General features: G+C 45.5%; 1 protein-coding gene across 6 annotated transcripts; it reads right to left on the bottom strand.

Annotated features, from left to right (window-relative positions):
- Nucleotides 1-5,870: 5,870 nt before the first annotated feature.
- Nucleotides 5,871-21,236, bottom strand: FOSL2 (FOS like 2, AP-1 transcription factor subunit). 6 transcript variants are annotated; one of them, XM_069768344.1, is made up of 4 exons: nucleotides 20,473-21,236; nucleotides 10,406-10,663; nucleotides 9,125-9,232; nucleotides 5,871-8,645 (listed from the first exon to the last, which is right to left on the bottom strand). In XM_069768344.1, the coding sequence occupies exons 1-4, from the start codon at nucleotides 20,581-20,583 to the stop codon at nucleotides 8,136-8,138; spliced, it is 987 nt and encodes a 328-aa protein (XP_069624445.1). In that variant the 5' UTR covers nucleotides 20,584-21,236; the 3' UTR covers nucleotides 5,871-8,135. The 6 variants fall into 6 exon arrangements, with proteins under 6 accessions (XP_069624445.1, XP_069624448.1, XP_069624446.1 ...); XM_069768347.1 differs by having other exon boundaries at nucleotides 20,937-21,236; XM_069768345.1 differs by having other exon boundaries at nucleotides 10,406-10,660; nucleotides 20,473-21,059.
- Between the last annotated feature and the right edge of the window lie 215 nt (nucleotides 21,237-21,451).

Here is a 21,451-nt window from a genome sequence, read left to right as displayed (position 1 = left end):
AAATAGGGGCAGATGTCTAGACAGGTAGGGTCGGCTGGTAGAGTAAGGATTGTAGGGTAGAAGCCTGTCATCTCCGGTTTCCCGGTGGCGGGCTGGGGCTTTTCACTATCAGATTTTTGTTTTGCAGAAGTGAATTGCTGATATAGGGCTTACAGGCACCAATCCTGGCTCTGGGTAAGTGTTGTAATATAGAGAGTTATGTAGTATTGTAATGTAAGGTGATGATCCTGTGGCTTTCAGGGTTAAAGCACCTGTCTTGTAAGCAAGAGGTTATGAGTTCTTTGGTGAGCTTATTTTTGTATTGTGTATGTGTGTGTGTGTGTTTGTGTGGGGGGGGGTTAGTGGTGGGAGGGGTTTGGTGGTAGGTTATTTATGGTTGTATTTGCTGTGTAAAAAGGGGAAAAAAAAGAAAACAAATTATAAAATAAAAAAAATAAAAATAAATAAATTTGTGTGTGTTTTAGATAGATGTGTTAAGCCAGGTGGCTATAGTGTTTCTTTTTGGGCGATGGACCAGAGTTTTCTTTGTCAGGTTTGGTATGAAGTGTGTATGTGCGCGTATATTAATAAAATGTTTCTTCTCTCCTTGGGTGAGGTAACCTGGGGAGGAGGAGATCTGGAGAATTAAAGTGAAAAGACAAGTAAAGGACAGAAAATAACAGAAGGAAAGATGGAGGAAGCCTCTCTGAGAAAGAAGAAGGCAGTTTGTTTTCTTTTGCGGGGTTGTTTTGACTGGGGGCTGTTATGCTGGACTCGGACTTTGCTTTGGACTGGGGGGGTAATGTTGGACTCGGACAGTTGCTTTTGCTGGGGTTTTGATTTTTGCTATTTATTGATTGTAAGCTTTGCATTTTTATAATAAAAGAGTTCACTACACACAGATTTATACAGCCACCACTAGGGGGAGCTCACTCCATACAGATTTATACAGCCACCACTAGAGGGAGCTCACTACATACAGATTTATACAGTCACCACTAGGAGGAGCTCACTACATACAGATTTATATAGTCACCACTAGAGGGAGCTCACTACACACAGATTTATACAGTCGCCACTAGGGGGAGCTCACTACATACAGAGTTATACAGTCACCACTAGAGGGAGCTCACTACACACAGATTTATACAGTCGCCACTAGGGGGAGCTCACTCCATACAGATTTATACAGCCACCACTAGAGGGAGCTCACTACATACAGATTTATACAGTCACCACTAGGAGGAGCTCACTACATACAGATTTATATAGTCACCACTAGAGGGAGCTGACTACACACAGATTTATACAGTCGCCACTAGGGGGAGCTCACTCCATACAGATTTATACAGTCACCACTAGAGGGAGCTCACTACATACAGATTTATATAGTCACCACTAGAGGGAGCTGACTACACACAGATTTATACAGTCACCACTAGGAGGAGCTCACTACATACAGATTTATATAGTCACCACTAGAGGGAGCTGACTACACACAGATTTATACAGTCACCACTAGGAGGAGCTCACTACATACAGATTTATATAGTCACCACTAGAGGGAGCTCACTACACACAGATTTATACAGTCGCCACTAGGGGGAGCTCACTCCATACAGATTTATACAGTCACCACTAGAGGGAGCTCACTACACACAGATTTATGCCGCTGAGCACAGTGGACGTCTGATTACTACAGTCACATACTCATGTACAGCGACTTTACTTGTTTCCCCATCATTAGCAATAAAACTATGAATCACCCTATTATGTATGAAGGAAGCGTGTGGCGTGTTTCCTATGAACCTTCTTCACGCTCGGCTTCCATTGCAGCAGTTTACAGAACACGACATCTCTTTCCTGGAATGTTTGTCATAGGGACTTCCTGTTTTGTAATCGTATTTAAACCCATTCACTTCTATAGAGATCAGGAACGTGTCTGCTCCGGGGTCACTGGGTTCAGACTGATCATACTTATAACCTAATCTGTCCTGCCTGTAAAAATGTAACCGCGCCATCCTATAATGAGCGGTGTGGGCGCTGGTAAATATTATTATGTCCTGTGTACTTTATAGCAGGGAGGGAGCAGAGTATGAAAACAACCATGAAAGGTTTATGGGATATTTATGAACAACAGACATTGTCATTAGAGGAGGCCAGGGCGGCTGCTGAGAGCACCGGTTCCTCTGGAGGACCCCACATGTCTGCGCTACATCAGCTGCCAATAAGTTCTATAAGGAATGTGCAATACTTTATTCCTCCTGTGGGGGCGCTGCAGGGAGACTGAACACTTACTGCCAGGCTCTTCTGCAGATTACAGCTGATCCCTGGGGATCTCAGCAGCAAGGCAACCTGTATCTAATCCTATAGTGTCTCAACCCATCTACTGAGCCGTGTATCTAATCGTATCCTGTGTGATACTGACTGCTGAACTGTATCTAATCCTGTAGTATCTGCAGCAGTCTACTGTGCCATATATTTCATCCTATCTTGTGTGATACTGTCCTCTGAGCCGCGTATCTAATCCTATCCTGTGTGATACTGACTGCTGAACTGTATCTAATCCTATCATGTGTGATACTGTCCTCTGAGCAGTGTATCTAATCCTATCATGTGTGATACTGACTTCTGAACTGTATCTAATCCTATCATGTGTGATACTGACTTCTGAACTGTATCTAATCCTATCATGTGTGATACTGCCAACTTAGTTTGCATCTAATTCTACCATTTGTGATACCATCTACTGAGCTGTGTATCTAATCCTATCACGTGATACTTCCTGCTGAGCTCCAGTATCTAATCGTATCTATGTAATACTGTCTAGAGCCATATATCTAATCCTATCCTGTATCCTACCTTCTTGAGCTACTTATCTAATCCTATAGTGTGTGTGATACGGTCTCGAACTGTGTATCTAGTCCTATCCTGTATCCTCCCCTCTTGAGCTGGGTATCTAATCATATCCTGTGTGATACTGTTTGGAGCTGTGTATCTAATCTTATCATGTATCCTATCCTCTTGAGCCATGTATCCAAGCCTATCATGTGTGATACTGCCTGATTGATTTCTGCATCCAATTAGTGGTTTGTGATACTCGATTATTAGAAAAGACGACGACAATTTATATATTTTTTCAAAATACAACATTTTATTATTTTTAACATCTGATAAATAAAAGAGAAAAAAAAAAAATATCTGCAAAACTGCAAGCAGTGACCGAATCTACACAATCCATCGAATTAAAGTACTACAGATCATCAGCTCGCGGGAAACGGGAGGCTCCGCCCTCCTCCGAACCAGGAGAAAAGGGGCGGGTACAAAAGATAAGACAAATGCTCCATGTACACAGCTCAGTCCTCTAGGGGGCAGCACTACCGGCGTCATCCAACATCTAGGTATAAAAATAGATATACACAAAAAGCTGGCATTTGATTGGACGAGAGCTCTATACATGGTCTGAGGCGCACACACTGACCTGCAGCGCGCTCGCTATGGCGCGACACCCCGCCTAGGAATGTCGAAGGCTTTTATCCAATATGGCGAAAATACACAAAAGTACTCTAAACGACTGTACACACATTGTATTCTATGAAGCAACCATTAAAATGCCAACCCACCGCATCTCACAAGGACACTTAAATCATTGCTCAACCATCCCCCCCAAAAAAAAAACCCTATGTGGGTCCGGTAGAGGCGTCATGGCCGCTCGGCAGTAGTCACGCCAATCAGTTCCTATAGATCTGAATTTACACTTCCCAAACCCAACAGGCTATTGTAGTGATAGAAGCGCACATTGGCAGTCGTGATTTAAAGGGCAGGTCCAACCCGGGCTGATACGGATACCGGACATGCAGAAAATAGTCCTCAGCTACATAATATACATTTTGTTCCATAAAATCCCTTTAATTTATCAGAATCTTATTCCCATTATCGTCTATTTCGTATTCCTTTCGGGTGGGAGGAGCTTTTTCCTGTACTCATTGTCGCCCTCTAGTGAGGAATACATTTTATGCAGGTAACAACTGCTCTGAGCACATTTCTGTCTCACAAAAGTGGTTGTCACTTGCCAAAGATTGTTATTAAAAGGAATCACCTTCCCGCCAGTGTGCAAGGCAGGGGGGCTGAGGTCTGCCATCATGGACTGGACCCGCTCAAGGTCACGAGTAGATAGTCTTAGTGCAGGAGACATCAGGAACTTGATGCCTCAGTAATCTCATGTGCATACAATGGTGATCATGTATCAAAACTGGATTGTATGGCACTTAATGGGATTGTTCATAATTAACCATAATTAAAAACCCAGTAAAGTGAAGATTGCGACCTGCAATACTACCCACAACCAGTGTAGAGGAGTGGCGCTGCTTTTTCAAAGACAGTAGGGATGTTTTTCTAATTCTGTACAATCCCTTTAAGAGGCACTGTCAAATTAGGTCACCTGAAAAAAATGCCTAGATCAGTTGGTCCTTTTGGAAAAAAACTAAACAAAAACCCCATAAGAAACAGCCCTTAAAGGGGAGTTGTCACTTTGGAAAAAGTAGGCAATTTTTTGCTCTTATTTTATTTCCGTTTCTTCCCGGAATGTTCCACTTTTTTTGTTTATTTTTAAATCTACCATATAAATACAGAGATACGGGCTTTTTAAAAAAAATTTTTTTATAGTTATTCATTTTATTTAGAGCTAATGGTGGTCTTTACAAAGGGGCGTGGCTCAAGATCTAAGCCACATCCCTATGAAAGACCATTAAAAAAAAAAGCACAAAATAAAAAAACACCCATATCTCTGTAACCGTTTGGCGAATTTAAAAAAAATAATAATATATATATATATACACACACACACACACACAAAAGAACAAACTCATGATGAGCAATGGGAATAAAATAAAAGCAAAAACTGGTCATTTTTGACTTGGCGACAGATCCCCTTAAAGTTCATATAGCCCCCATAATACAACATATTCCTGGCTGCAATATGAACCCTGGTGTAATTTTTTTTTTTTTTTTTATAATGCTCATTGACAATAGACAGAAAAATCCCAAACTTGTAAACATTTTTAAATAAATAAGACATATTACAATGAAAAGGCTCCCAAACAATGAATATATATATATATATGTACACTTTAAAAAAAAATGTTTTGCACAGGTGAGTAATGAATAGTGTGCAACATGACTGCCGGCCTGCAACGTAAAGTAGATATACATATTTATTTTTGCATTTGTTGTTTGTTTTATGTGTTACTTTATGGAGTAATGGAGGGAAGAGGAGGAAGTGGCAAGAATACAGGGGATATAGGCATGTCAGATTTCTTAATATGGAAAATCAGGAAGGATGAGAATGAAAAAAAACCAGGAATAATTATTTTAGGAATAATAAAATTTCAGTCCCAAAAATGTAGTGTTTTTGACCCCAAGTAGTTTTATAACAAAATGGTAAAATATATTAAAATTCACCTGATTTAGAAAAATATTTTTTTCCCAGGTGAATCTCAACTTTTCGGTCAAGTAAAAAAATATTCATAGTCAATAGATGTAGATTAAGACGTTAGGCCCAGCTTGGAGCTCGCAGTCATTTGGCAAAATTGTAATAAAGATGGTGCACGCGCAAAATCCGCCAATAACACCAAAAATGTATGGCTATTTTTTTTAATAAATTGATTATAATCTTGCAGGATTACGGTATATAAAACACACCCTTCACCTAGGCGCAAAATGGAGGCAGCAGGTGTGAAACAAGTCGGCAGAACAGGAACTAGATTGTACAATATTTTCAGCCATTTTAAGGCGCAGGGCACAAAATGGCTGCCGCCGCTCCATGGCGTTGTTGGCTGGTGCAGGCAGGGATTTCAGTACCTAGGTACGGTCATATTTAATACACAGAGAAATCTGAAAAATAGAATATAATTTATTTATAGTCATAAAATAGAAATAAATAGATTAGGAGAGATTCTGTCCTCAAATTTATGCAAAATATATGTATTTATTTATTTTTTTAATGGCTGTTTTGCCAATGGACGCCATTTGTTTTTATAACCCGCACTATGTCAGGTATTTCACAAATTTTGTGCAACGTTCAGTTTCTCTTTCTCAATGCCATTGAAAAATAAAGCAAGCGAACGCCAGTTGCCATCGGCAACAAGGCCGCCTTTTCCTCAGTCTTGTTATGTGGATATATTATTTTATGGCCCCAAAATCTCTGACTAAATTACGGTAGATGTTTTCTTCAGTTGGCACCATAATATGCCGGTTAGCGTCTGAATCAGGCTTTCCAAAATGGAGGTCTATTGAGTGGACTAGACGGGGAAAATGTGCATACAGATATATAGGAATGACTTGTGGTAGAGACCAGGCCTCTACTGCTGCCAGGCTGTGTTTCTATGGCAACCATGTAGGCCTCATGTGCCTTACTGCCAGAATCGGACATAATGAAAACAGCGACAGATACTAAAATCTTGTCAGCAGGCCTATAACAAGGGGAAAAAAAATCTATCATGGTCACCAGCAGCTTCAACCTAAATACGCACCACAAAATAGTGAGACCCCCCCTCTATCAGTTTCTATTCACCTATATAAAAACACATACCATACTGCGGAGGGCATGAACTCCATTTATAAAAAAAATTACAGAAAATATCTCCCACCGAGGAATGTAGGAAGAGGGGTGCGTGGGCACTAAAAAACACAACTACCTACTGTAAACATTTCCGGGGTGTTTTAAAAGGGGGGACTGCTTTCATTAAAGGTGCCACAAAAGTCCTGTCTGGTATCGCAGCTCGTTTCTATAGAAGTGAATGGAGCCGAGCTGTGATACAAAACAAAACCTATAGCACTGGTTTGGGAACAAAGCAGCCATGTTTTTCTATTCCTGAACAACTCCTTTGAGTCATGGTGGCTATGAACCAAGGCAACAGAGGATTACTGGGAAAATTCCCTTTTTTTTCCAGGAACCATGATCGATCTTTACCTATTAATTAGGTAAATAAATATGTACAAAAAGGGTTTTGAGGAGAGATGCTGTAACCCGGGAATGCTGCAGTGTTTTTTTAAATTTTTTTTTTTAGTTACTTTGTGCGAACAGAGGCGTAACTTGAAGCTCCAGGACCCCAGTGCAAAATCTGTAACCAACCACCCCCCACACCGACCACATGCCCTTTACACTACCGGTGTCGATGAGAGGCACATAGCCTGGGTGTGACCATACGCCAACTACGCCGGTGTGGGAAGATTACAAATTCCAACGACAATTTTACACAATATTAAAGATGGTCCTCAAGGGGAGGAGAAGTCACACGGCGACACGTCATATGTTACAACCATTCAAACTGCACATATACAAAAATGATAATAGAAATCCCAAAACAGAGCGTTAGCTGTGCACCGTTCTGACAAAGAAGAACTTGCTCATTTCGAAGGCACAAGGGCTTGTTGTATTGCCAAGTTTTTTGTAGACCATTTTTATAGATCACTCGCTGCCAAATCCTTATTATCCAAGCAATTTCCCATGATTTACCAGAACAGAGCGTCCCGGGGAACTGTCTTTGGCGTGGTGTTTAATATCTGCTGGTAACGCCGTCTTCTCCGATAATGACTGGGTGCAACCAACAATTTTCCATGGCTGTTTTGTTCCTTAATTTTTTTTTATTATTTTATTTTCTCAGTTACATCAAAAAGGCCTTGGAACAACTTCAACAAAAAAAGCAAAAAAAAAAAAAAATCCAAGACAAAAACATTTCTGTACCTTCATCCAGTGAAGACCAATTTGCTTAAATAGATAAACCCTTAAAGTGCCCAGAATAAAGAAGGGGTGTTGGTGGAAAGAGGAAAAGGAGGCGGTGGGGTAAAGACAGTAATCATCAACCATTCGTATTGGATGAAATGTCCTGGGAACCAGGAGGCTGGAAATAATTTAACCCCTGGTCTGGGCCCATCCGGGATTCGACACAATGGAGACTGAACTTGTGCTTGTATGCAGCCTCTTCCAAGAACCCAAGAAAGTCAAAGCTACAATGAAGCGTCTGAAGTGTAAGATCCAGTTATGAGAATTCAACGTCACACACCATGTCCTCAGTCGGGAAGCGCCTGCCACCAGCTATCTACCCTCATAGACATCGCCTGATATGTAAGCTCAAGTCACTCCTTAGTAGCAGTCATTACAAGGCCAGCAGGGTTGGTGAGTTCAAGGAATCAGAAGATTGGTCCCCACTGCTGCTGCTCCGACGATGAGCCTTAGAGCAAGACTCAGAAGGAGAAGTTGACGAATCCTGATCTAACACGCTTGGGTAGGTGAAGACGAGGTTAGGGGCGCTCGGAGTGCTCGGAGGTGTTGAAGACATCACAACAGGTGTGTTGAGAGGTTCCTCGTTGAAGAAGTTTCCACCAATGGTGATTGGTTTAATCACAGACCTCTGCATTTTGTCAGTGGGGGCGACGGAGGACGACCCGACGTCCTCATCAATGGGTTCTTGTTTAACAACCACTCGGCTTCCCATCATGGAACGGGCAACAAGAGCATTGTGAGTGGGGTTGATCCGATCCTCAACTTGTATTTTACACATGGGTGAGTGGGCGACCAACATGAACTCCAGTTTGTCTTTCTCCTTTTGCAGTTCGGCTATCTCTTTCTGAAGGCCAGATTTTTCTTGTTCCAGTTTTTCAGTTTCCTGAAAGCAAAAATAGGGAGAATTAAATTTAAAAAGGCACGGATAAACCAAATTTAACAAAGGCATTTTTATTTTCCAAGCGGATGATGGTTCGGCAGTCAAACTAAACTCATGTACATCGTGAACAGGTCATATGGAAAAAGTCTACCGTCTAAACAGACATGGGGACATAATGTGGTGCCAAAAAAACTAAAATTGTTATACCCCAGCTCCATACCCTGACAATCAGAGAAACACGAGAGCTGAAGGAACACTTAGGAAAGGTCCACCACTCCTCTGTTCTAGCATAATTGGGGCATTTTTTGTTGTTGATGTAAAAAAATGCAGGTAAATAGCACTCCCTGACCCGTGGCTTAGATATGTAGGAGAATGACACTATAATATTGTATTTATACAGTAAGATGATGAAATCGGGAACTCTTATGCCCAATTACAGAACTTCAGTCAGCAGAAATGAAGGAAACAGATTGGTTACGTACAGCCTGGAGTTTGTCCGTTAACTCTCGTCTCCTGTTGCGACACTTTGCTGCGGCCAGTTTGTTCCTTTCTCTCCGAACCCTTCGTTTTTCCTCTTCTTCGGGTGACAGCTGCGGATAAAGAAAATACATTTTTTAAAACAGGCAGCACATTGCGGTCAACACAAAACCCACAAAATGTAAAAGGCCGTTGGCTCTGTAGGAAACTGTGGTGTCATGGAATTGAGCAAGTGTAAGGAGTCTGTGAGCCAACGAGAAGGAGAGCGGAGAAGCTCTGTGGTTAGAACAAAAACATTTCACAATTTGCTAATCAATTGTAATCCTGAAAGTTCTGATGACAAAAGGAAACAGGATTTGTACTGTAGACGCTGGGAGCAAAAATGAAGGGAGCAATATGGCCTCTAAATAATACAACTGGGGAAGTATTATAGTAGTTATATTCTTGTATACAGGGAGCAGTATTATAGTAGTTATATTCCTGAATATAGGAGCAGAATTATAGTAGTTATATTCTTGTACATAGGAGCAGTATTATAGTAGTTATATTCTTGTACATAGGGGCAGTATTATAGTAGTTATATTCTTGTACATAGGGGCAGTATTATAGTAGTTATATTCTTGTACATAGGGAGCAGTATTATAGTAGTTATATTCTTGTACATAGGGGGCAGTATTATAGTAGTTATATTCTTGTACATAGGGGCAGTATAATAGTAGTTATATTCTTGTACATACGGAGCAGTATTATAGTAGTTATAGTCTTGTACATAGGGGGCAGTATTATAGTAGTTATATTCTTGTACATAGGAGCAGTATTATAGTAGTTATATTCTTTTACGTAGGGGCAGTATTATAGTAGTTATATTCTTGTACATAGGAGCAGTATTATAGTAGTTATATTCTTGTACATAGGGGCAGTACTATAGTAGTTATATTCTTGTACATAGGGGCAGTATTATAGTAGTTATATTCCTGCACATAGGGGCAGTATTAAAAGACTGAATGGTTATTAAAAATGTCATCCTATCAGTAGTCAGTCCTTTCCTCTAAAAAAACCCAAAAACACTATGTCAGTACATTGGATTTTGAGACTTACATAGCGCAGGTTTCGGGGGTGGTGGAACATTGCATGGTATGGTATCATAATTAGCTATTATTATGACTAATGATGACATAGATGATGTATTTGTAATGTTAATGTAGCAATTAAAATACCAGAAATATTTTAAATACAATCAAAGCACTTGAAAGGGGACAGGTTGACTCCTTGCTGCCGTCCCATACCTGCTCATCTCTTCTTCTCCGGCCAGCGGTGGTACCAATGCTTTTGATGACTCCTGGTCGTTGTAGGGCTGCATGCCCACCTAGTGACGGGTGGTTCGGTACTGGATGCCCATACGGATGTGCTCTGCCATAGGGATTGGACATAGAGGTGATCACAGTTGGTTGGACCATCCACTGTAAGTCCTGACTGGTGGTGATGGCGTTGATGGTGGGAATAAAGGCACTGCTGGATCCTGGCATGTCGTTCCGATATTTCTGCTTAAAAAGAAAAAGAAAAGATTGGTCAAAATATAATTTAAGTTCTAGTTTGAAGAAGATATATATATATATATATATTTTTTTTTTTCCCATTCATCTGCAATATGGCACAGAACTGTCTCAATAGTCACCTGCTACTAATACGTTAAGAGTGTACCGCCTGATGCAGAGCCCAGAGGCAAAGCCCCCTCGACGCGGGAACCCAGAGGCAAGGCCCCCCGACGCGGGAGCCCAAAGGCAAGGCCCCCCGACGCGGGAACCCAGAGGCAAGGCCCCCCGACGCGGGAACCCAGAGGCAAGGCCCCCCGACGCGGGAGCCCAGAGGCAAGGCCCCCCGCGACGCGGGAGCCCAGAGGCAAGGCCCCCCGCGACGCGGGAGCCCAGAGGCAAGGCCCCCCGCGACGCGGGAGCCCAGAGGCAAGGCCCCCCCGACGTGGGAGCCCAGAGGCCAGGCCCCCCCGACGTGGGAGCCCAGAGACAAGGCCCCCCCGACACTGGAACCTAGAGGCAAGGCCCACCGACGCAGGAACGCAGAGGCCAGGCCCACCGACGCGGGAGCCCAGAGGCCAGGCCCCCCGACGCGGGAGCCCAGAGGAAAGGCCCCCCGATGAGGGAGCCCAGAGGCAAGGCCCACCGACGCAGGAACGCAGAGGCCAGGCCCCACCGATGTGGGAGCCCAGAGGCCAGGCCCACCGACGCGGGAGCCCAGAGGCAAGGCCTCCCGATGAGGGAGCCCAGAGGCAACACTCATTGGATCTGCCATCAGTGCAGAGTTCTGACCTCTAAGGTATAAGGAGGACTAAGTCTGTCTTTTAAAGGTCATCCCTTTTATGCCGGTAAAGGACATGATGATCTTCAGCTCATGTACAGGGCCCCACAACCTTCATGCACGGTATATTTCTCATCCCATGGAGTCATGGTGGGCACCATGGTACATGTAGTTCATCCACATAGGCTGAAGGTGACATAACGCGGTAACGTTCGGTGAAGGAGACAAGACGCTGGCGAGTCGTTGTCCTTTCCGTCTAGACACCGACCACATTAGAGAACTTTCTGGAGTGAGGTCACAGTTTCCTCCGCACCTGGCTGAGAATGAAGGTACATTGTGCGAACAACACCCTGGCTCAGCGAGAAAACAAGGATCCGCCGCCGGCTAGATCACCACCGGGCGGAAAGCATCTGCCCCGGCCAACGCCAGATTAACGCCGACACCTGAGCCCTTAACCCTTTCAGATGCAGTCTCAAAAACAGACAAATCCTATGTGGGGGGGGAAATCAATGAATGGGAAGAGCAACAGGTGCAAGTGTCCCCCAGGACGGAGCCCGTACTCGTCAGGTCACAGCCATCCTCTGCCAGGGACTTTGTTGTGGAATTGTTTAAAGGTCCCCCACCACTAGTGAAATATCTCCGGGACCCCAAAATCAGCAGGAGTGCGCGCCTAACCAATAATCTGGCTGCCCGAGGGGCAGTCGCGCCTGCCGTTCATACAGCCGCCATAGCGGAGGGCTCATACATGACACACGCCATAGTTACCGCAGGCTGTCAGTCACTCCGGGCTCATCCTGCTCGGTGGAAACTTCCTTGTCCAGGCAGAACGGCAGCTCGGGAGGGAGAGGCAGGAAATCTCGATTGCATAATCGCCTCCACTGTAAAACCAACTTCCCCCTCTTCTCCTTCCCTTTTTTTTTTTTCTTTTTTTAAAACACAGCTCCATTTACTTAATGCCCAGGTGTGGTCCCAGTCACTCCCAGGGCTAGGACACTTAACCCATCCCTACCCAGAGACAAAGAACAGAGCTAAAAAAAAAATAATAATGAACTTTTGTTGAGAACTTTTTTCCTATTTAAGGGCATCTATAATGAGAAGAGTTAAAAGATGCAACTGTCCCTTTGCTGGAGGTGTGTGCCCCCATTACACCCACCACCCACATGATCCCCACCCAATCCACCGAAATGGCAGTGTGTTCAGCTGAGAGGGTCTAAACCCCATCACTACATCTGATTGGTTGAAAGGGTCCCGACTCATTTGCATGAAAACTTTCTCAAACCCCACCCCCGCTTATGTCCTCCTTGTGAGGTCTCTTTCCCCAGCTCTGCCGCTCACCGCCCAATAGTGGGCTTACGACCGTGACTTTTGTCCCAGCGTGCATTGACATAGTCAGGGCCTTAGTTTAGCCCCTTTTCCCTGGCCCTATGTTACCCCCTGGCCAAAGTAATGCGGCTTCCTTGCACTTCCCCTGCACTTACAACTTACCCCCGGAAACCACAGCTCAGAGTGCACCCCTATAAAGAATCATCATGACCCTGGTCCCCACCAGGACATCCTACCATCTTGGGGCAGAACTTCGGGACTTGTTGCCCCCTCCTACACCCCGATGCCCACCTGGAAAGGGCACAATGGCCAACCTCATCAGCCTCTATCGCCCGCGCACCATTGTCTTACCCCATGACCTTTCCAAGTCCCCCAAATCTCATTTTTCCCCCAAAGAAGTCTCTGCTATTTCAAAATGTTGCATCTTCCCTAAAATGTTGAACCCTTTCCCGCTCATTCATGCCGGCGATGATGTAACCCAGATCCTGTGACTCAGTGATCAAACATTCCGGGCCATTGATTGTATAGAGGAGAATTTGGCGGCCAAAAAAACAAAGTAGCAATTCGTCCTCTTTCCCATCCCGGAGTCTCCCACACATCCCCCTCCGGTTACTGGAATCAGCTCCATGATTTCCCCACTTGACACAATCTCAGGAAGCCGCCGGCGCTGACCTCTAGGGGGCAGCAGCCCATAAGATTCCACATGGAGGAGGCTGGGAATTCTCCCATTTCTGGGAAAGTCTCCTTTGAAGTGTGAAGTATTTCACAAGCCCCCAGCAATCCTTCCCCTCCTCTCCTGGGGGGCAGACGTCCATTCCGGGAGGCACTTTGGAGAAATCTGTGCATTCTGCAATCACCTGCCTTTTGGGGGGGGGGATGGAGAACATCATTTTGCAATAAATAGAAAAAAAAATAAAATAAACTCCAGGGAGTGAAAAGGAATTTAAGAAATTTGGTGAGAACATGTGATGATGAGCAGGAAACGTAACCGAGTCCAGACAGGACTGCAGGGAAAAGGCTCCAAATACTGAGACAATCCAGTGGCACAATGGCGGCACGAGGCCCCGGGCACCTCATTACCACCGCATCGCCAGCCGGGCAGCTGTGACTTGGGGAAAAAGTCATAGTATTTTCAAAATTGGCAGAAACTATGGTGTAGACTTAATATTACTCACAGCTGAGGGTTTGTTACAATTGTGCCATGTTCTGACAGTTTGTTACATTGAATCAGTGGAAAATTTAAGAAAAAAAGAAAAACTAAACAAATACCCTACAGCAAATAAGTAAATAGTAACATGGAAATAACCTAGGGGTCTTCATTAACGCTATTTAGATCAAAAAAAGTATAAAAAACATCCCACCGGGACAAGGTGAATCTTGTCCTAATCGGTCTCTAGTAATAAAACCATGTGTCAAATAACTTCAATGTGAATAAGGGCAGAACAGGACAGGGCCTCCACTGAGATGCCCGTCTATGGGCAGCTGTACAGAGAGAATACCTAGCTCAGAAAAGGAGGCTACATCGCAGTGAGTTCACCTTGTCATTGGGGGTTCACCTTGTCGCAGTGGGTTCACCTTGCCGCGGTAGGTTCACCTTGTCGCGGTAGGTTCACCTTGCCGCAGTGGGTTCACCTTGCCGCAGTGGGTTCACCTTGTCGCGGTAGGTTCACCTTGCCGCGGTAGGTTCACCTTGCCGCGGTGGGTTCACCTTGTCGCGGTAGGTTCACCTTGTCATGGTGGGTTCACCTTGTTGCAGTGGGTTCACCTTGTCGCAGTGGATTCACCTTGTCGCAGTGGGTTCACCTTGCCGCGGTGGGTTCACCTTGCCGCGGTGGATTCACCTTGTCACGGTGGGTTCACCTTGTCATGGTGGGTTCACCTTGTTGCAGTGGGTTTACCTTGTCGCAGTGGATTCACCTTGTCGCGGTGAGATCACCTTGTCGCGGTGGTTTCACCTTTTCACGGTGGGTTCACCTTGTCGCGGTGAGATCACCTTGTCGCGGTAGGTTCACCTTGTCATGGTGGGTTCACCTTGTCGCGGTGGGTTCACCTTGTCGCGGTGGGATGGCTTTTATGCTTTTTGATCAAAATAGCGATAACTAAGTCCTCTCTGTTATTTACATGCACTATAACCATTTACTTCCTTATTTGCTGTAGGGTATACGCTCGTTTTGTGCTTTTTTCGTGGGTTTTGTCTGTGAAGTGGCCACAGTGTGAACGTGCTCATAAAGCAGCTTATAGTCCGGCTCATTTCTTTGGTTTTAATGCATCAGTGCAAGTAGAGCAATGTGTCACACCAGAGTCCAGAGTGATACACTGCAACAAATCCTCAGCTTATTTTCTCCGAACGACAGAATGAACAGGTCATGATTGCGGACTATTAATTGGTCATTTTTATTTGCTGGTCGATAAACGGATCTTTATGAATGTGATTCCTTTGTCGTGGCGCTGGTGCTATGGGGACTATCACCGGATTAGTGTGGCCACGATTCCCAACACTCCGCCACACCGGCCCCTGGTTCAGACAGAGGGAGACGGCCATGGATCTCGGTCGGGGAACCGGCGCTCCAGGCTCGGTTGGGCAATCGTTCAGAACAAACAGGAAATACTGCACATACTCAGACGATGCCGAAATAAAGGCGCTGAGGGCAGACACGTGGCCGCGCTGATCCCCTCTCCGGGAACAGGTAGGGATTTACAGTGGACTCACCCTATTAATGAAAAACATCTCCAAGTCCACTAAAAATGACATTTAACTATATCTTAGCCCTATCTGCTACTGGGAAAGCTGGGTGACCCTACTCTCTATAACTCACCCAGCTTTCCCAGTCTCCAGCCTTTTGGCCTGAACTTTTATATAACCAAGCTCATTATTCAGGAGTCTGGGAAAGCTGGGTGAGAACCTCTGACGGAGCTGTATAGGTGCACAGGTTGAACTGGCTGATAACAGAGAACAATAGATGGCATTCAGCTTCACTCATAAGACAGGGTTAACTTCTCAGCTATTCCTTCCTTGGGTGTGTCCATGTCCATTGCCAAATTCCTTCCCATTTGCTCTGCTGACACAACAGGGCCGCTCAGCCCAGGAATCCGCCCAGCCGGAGGAGAAAGGGGGTCAGAAGTCCCCGGATCTCAGGCACCTTCCAAACTACAAGGCATCCGATACTCCGGCATATGGGCTGGAAGTAGAAGGCAATCTGCAGAGATCAGTTCTAGGCTATAACCCAAAATACGTCCGATAATCCGGCATCGGTAATACTATGCGGCCATTACTTCTTCAGGGCTGCCACTCAGCTTTCCTAGAGGACGGAAGGGCAAAATCTGCCCAGTTTCTATGCCATAATAACAGGCTCAGGCCTATGTAGGAAATGTGGATGATAATCCATACAAAGGTGGCCATATTTGATGTCACCCAGCTTTCCCAGAAAAAAAAAAAAATCCCCAAATATAAAACTGAATTTTTGTATTATGGAGATCTTACATTGTACAATCAGATCTTCTACGAGGAATGGCCGCCGGGTCCTGATCGGCCCTAGTTCTGCGCTTCTTTATAGCAAGCCCCATTTACAGGCCTGCCCTATTTTCCTTGGTCTTCTCTCTACATCGGTCTCGTTGTCTAATGAGGTCATGCCCATAAAACATTCTCCAAGTAATCCATGGGCGCTGCCATGTTGACTTTCCATGCTACCAATGACTGTGTCCTATATGATAGCACGGAGCACCTGTGACCAGTAGAGGGCAGCAGTGACCTTACCGTACTGCCATGAGCCGCGGCCTGGGCCCAGGCGCCAACCTCTACCCTTCCCGGTAATATTTGTACCAGTTGGCAGAACTAATTATCTGTATGAATGTTACAATTCCTGATTAGATACATTTCCATGCCTAATGAGATGCAGGGCATGTTCCGACAAGCTGCCCCAATCGAGGCCTTGGTGGCCATTAATTCACTGCAATTAAATTAAGGGGTTTCCGAGTTATAAAACCTTCCAATATTATTTCTTGCTTGCTGTCAGTGAGTGGAAACATTCATTCTTATTTTAGACCCCTAGACTGAATTCCTGTACAAAACTATTTCCCCCCAGCTGAGGGTTTGCTACAATTGTATCCAGTGTCAGACTGGGGGGCCAAGGGCCCCCCAGTAACATTGACTGTGGGGTCCCACTTTACAGCTGCATACAAATATTACATTGCCCTCGTTCACAAATTTACATATATCGATAGATAATAAAATGGGTAGTTTGGGTAATGAATGATGAGATGATGCCAAGTACTGTAGGGCTTGGGCCCAGATGTGCACAGGGGCCCACCGGGGGATTCCCCCGTTACCCTATGGGCCAGTCCGAGCCTGATCGTATCCAACCTAGACAATCCCCTGTGAGCTAAATGCACCGATCTCCCCTTTGCTACAATGTATCAAACCAGTGTCACATTGTTGGCTGTAGAGATCCAGAACATGATGGGTAACTGGGCAAGTGGCGGTATAATTGGGGAGGTCATTAAAATCCGGGACAGTTAGGTGGTAGTGACAGGGTTAACCGCGGCATCCCAGTTCATGGGGGTGGACAGTGGCGAACTATTGTCATTTGGCGGATCCAACGCTGTAATTTACTAGAACCTCCTCCTCCTTAATAGGACTACAGAACAAAGACGCCAGCCCTCCCCCATTGGACCGGCACCAAGAAAGCCTCGTGTGGGGGTCGCTGCCGATTTGAGACAAACGCACAAGGATTTATCAAGCGTCTTCTACATACAATGACCTTCAGTCCGGACCCCTGACTTCGTCCACACCCTGTGCCAGCGCTCGCCCTGCGGGGGCACAAGGTGGGCAGGGTGTGTCTGCAGAGTGAACTTTACTATTTGTATAAGCGTCTATAATCAATAACGCAAAGTACAGCGGGTGCTGCGCTCGGGGACATGACCCCCTTCCATATAACCGCCCAGCAGCCCCATGTAAACTCCAATATATCTTTGGATCATCATTAGTCTATGCTGGTATCGGTGTAGTTCTACTAGTTAGGCTGCTTTCACACATCAGTTTTTTGCCATAAGTCGCAATCCTTTGAATTTTGAAAAAAACGGATCCAGCGACTGATGCCGCTGGATCCGTTTTTTTCTTATAGACTTGTATTCGTGACGGATGGGCTCACGTTTCATCAGTCGTTCATCGGATCCATCAAAAATTGGCGGTCCGGTGGCCGGAGAAAACGCACAAAGGAATGTTTTTGTGTCTGTCGAAAAAACGGACAGCGATGGATCCGGCACTTTCCTGTGTTTGCTAGAATGGAAGCCTATGGCTCCAGATTCCGTTTTTTAAAAAAAAACTGAGCATTGTCCGATTTTTTTAGGATCCAAATAGCTGAATTAGCTAGTCGGATCCGGGTAAAAAACGGATCCATCGCATCAGTTTTTCACAATCTGCGACAGATCCGTTTTTTCAAAATTTGACGGATTGCAACTGATAGCAAAAAACTGATATGTGAAAGCAGCCTTAGCATGCGGTTCGGGTTATGGCATGACGGCGGTTTCACATCTTCCCTGGTTGTCCTGACACCCGATATACACAGAAGACATACAGAGGGTTTCGCAGGGAGAGCATGTGCCGAAGAATAAAGAGATGTGGCGATATATGGAGCTCAATGTGTCCTGAGATGCCTTCAACCACACTTGCCAAGCAAAGGTTCAGCTTGCCGCCCTCGTCCCTGGCAAAGTCACTTGTTGGTGACCCCTTGGTACTGAGCACCAGGGTTACATGCCCGATATCTTGAGCAGGGTTGTAGCGAGGGACGGGCTACTAATATAAAGGGGGCCTTATCCTCATATGTGACATACAGGGGTCCTATGTCCTCAATTCACCGACCCATGGTCAAGAGCGATTCAAGAAACTAGCGCCTTCATCCAATGCTACAGCTAACCATGACCCAACATGCCTGAACGCCCTGTAATGTCCCTCCAGCAGTGATCAATCTCACAAGTGACCCCACATGTCTACAGTTCTTCAAGAAGCCATCATGTCCTATATGTCATAAGGGGTTCAGTCTACATGGGCTCTGGTATACAAGTCCTTAGTGCTGGTGAATCATCTGTAGGTCACAACATGGAGAACCGGGCTCACCCCAAAGCCAGTATCACACGACAGATCTACATATCGAGGGTCCAATAAGTGACAACCCACAGGACTAAAATCAAAATAAACAAAAAATCAGAAACCACCATAATGGAACAGAACCCAACCACAGGTGCTGGATCTGAAGAACACACTGGTTCTAGAGGAATGGTATATACTGTATTTGTAGGTCTGGTGGCTGCACCTCCTCCCACACTATGCAAGATAAGTCAGGACTTGTCCACCTAGTATAGGTCTGATGTGGAGCCTTCTACAATTCAGTCAGTGACCTCAATCCTTTCTAGACCCTGGAGAACCACCTAAAAGGTCTGATCCTATCTCTGTAGGAGGCCAGACTCCTGTCTGTACTAGGTGCATATAAACAACACTCCACCATATACACACAGGACAGCAGATCAGATCTATGACTGGTCAGCTATAGTCCTCGACTGGCAGGAGATCACTGGACACAAGAATGGTCATCTATGCTGAACATTTCAAGCTGCAGTGGAGACCAATGCAAGGCAGCCTTCAATTTAACCCAAAATCAGGACAGACCAACCCAATCTATCTAGTATTGAGGTGGGACAACGCAATCAAAATTGGAACTGTTCAACTTAACCCAATTTATGGCCTAAATACCTACTTAAGTATCGACTAGCCAACTCAATCCAAAACCGGACCAGTCAACTCAACCCAATTTATGACCCATATACCTGCTTTAGCCAACTCAACCCAAAACCGAATGGGTCACCTCAAGCTAATTTTTGATCCATATACCTGCTTTAGTGTTGACAGGTCAACTCAACCCAAAACCGAATAGGTCAACTCAATCCAAAACCGAATAGGTCAATCCAAAACCGAATAGGTCAACTCAATCCAAAACCGAATAGGTCAACTCAATCCAAAACCAAATAGGTCAACTCAATCCAAAACCAAATAGGTCAACTCAATCCAAAACCAAATAGGTCAACTCAATCCAAAACCAAATAGGTCAACTCAATCCAAAACCAAATAGGTCAACTCAATCCAAAACCAAATAGGTCAACTCAATCCAAAACCAAATAGGTCAACTCAATCCAAAACCAAATAGGTCAACTCAATCCAAAACCAAATAGGTCAACTCAATCCAAAACCAAATAGGTCAACTCAATCCAAAACCAAATAGGTCAACTCAATCCAAAACCAAATAGGTCAACTCAATCCAAAACCAAATAGGTCAACTCAATCCAAAACCAAATAGGTCAACTCAACCCAAAACCAAAAAAAGTCAACTCAACGCAAATTCTAAGCTGCAAACACAACCTGAAACAGGACTGGTGAACTGAAACCAACCCAATATATGACCCATATATCTACTCTAGAGTTGACCAGAGAGCTCAACCGAAAATAGGACAGGTCAACACAACTCGAAACAGGACTGGGCAACTCGACCCAACATAGGGCCAATATAACGATACAGACGAGGCAAAATGAACCCAAACCGAAGTGGTCGACTCAAACCAAACCCAAAACGGTCCACTCAACTTAAATCCGGAACGTCCAGCTTAAGCCAAAACAGGTCCAGGAAACGCGACACGACCTGCGTTCTTTGCTGCGGTGTCGGATCCTCACCTGTCGGATTGAGGTAGATAAGGAGCCGCCCGGGTATCCGTCTGGCTGAGCCGGAGAGCTGCTGCTACCACGGGAGGAACTGTCGAAACTCCCTGGATAATCCTGGTACATGATCCGGCCTCTGAGCACCCTTCTAGGTGGTCTTCACAAGCCTCACCCCCTCTTGTGTGGGGCTGGAGTCTGTCCTGACACTGGGCTACAGGACAGCACACCTCTCCACATCCAGGGCTGCTGCTTCCAGTGTAGACAGGTTCTATCCCTCCTATCTCTAACAGTGCAACATTGTATCACAAGGAAAAGTCCCAGCAAGAACAACAAGTGCAACTTTGTATGAAGAGGTTCCAGCAGCAGCAGCAGCAGCAGCAGCAGCAGCAGCAGCAGCAGCAGCAGCAGCTGCCTATGGGCTGTGAGCAGACATGGCTGCAGGAGGACAGTGCAGGGCTGCTCCTGGGCTCAGTGCTCACCTCCAGGGACTGGGCTGATGAGTCAGGCAGCTCCTCTCTGCTATTCCTGTGCGCTCACTGGATGACTCAGTGGAATGGTATTAGTTCAGACCCACTCGGGTTATCTACTGCGCTCCATCTCTCCTCCCCCACAGCACTGCAATGGGAGGTTCCAGCTCCATGCACAGCCCCCAGCACTGCCCCGTGCACAGCAGGAAGCTCCAGCTCCACAGCCCGACCTCACACAACTGCCCCAGCACCTGCTCACCACCAACATCTACTGTATGTGACCGCTGGATACTTCTGCCCCCACCGCCCCCCGCGTTCTAGAGCTCTTGGTCTCGTCCATTGACGCATGTTGCCATATATGGTCATTTGCGTGTGCTGACGTGCACGGGTTTCCTTGGTTCTAGTGACGTCAGCCGGCAGGGATTCCCTCTCTGGCTGCCTGTGCAATGTGCAGAGCTGATGGCAGAATGGAGGGGGAGAGACAGGACCCTGAGGGCTGTACCATTGTCACTGATGTCAGGGGGGGG

This window comes from Ranitomeya imitator, chromosome 5, assembly GCF_032444005.1.
Source record: "Ranitomeya imitator isolate aRanImi1 chromosome 5, aRanImi1.pri, whole genome shotgun sequence".
In the NCBI taxonomy this organism is placed as follows: Eukaryota; Metazoa; Chordata; class Amphibia; order Anura; family Dendrobatidae; genus Ranitomeya; species Ranitomeya imitator.
The sequence above is the reverse complement of the archived record's forward strand: the minus strand, read 5'-3'. Positions and strand labels throughout refer to the sequence as shown.

What these genes read in the sequence shown, in the direction of transcription:
- FOSL2 (XM_069768344.1), bottom strand. Translation starts at nt 20,583, where the DNA reads ATGTACCAGGATTATCCAGGGAGTTTCGACAGTTCCTCCCGTGGTAGC. An exon ending in TATCTACCTCAATCCGACAG is followed by an intron (nt 10,664 to 20,472) that starts GTGAGGATCCGA and finishes TTTCTTTTTAAG; the next exon opens with CAGAAATATCGGAACGACAT. An exon ending in TAACGGACAAACTCCAGGCT is followed by an intron (nt 8,646 to 9,124) that starts GTACGTAACCAA and finishes TTTTGCTTTCAG; the next exon opens with GAAACTGAAAAACTGGAACA.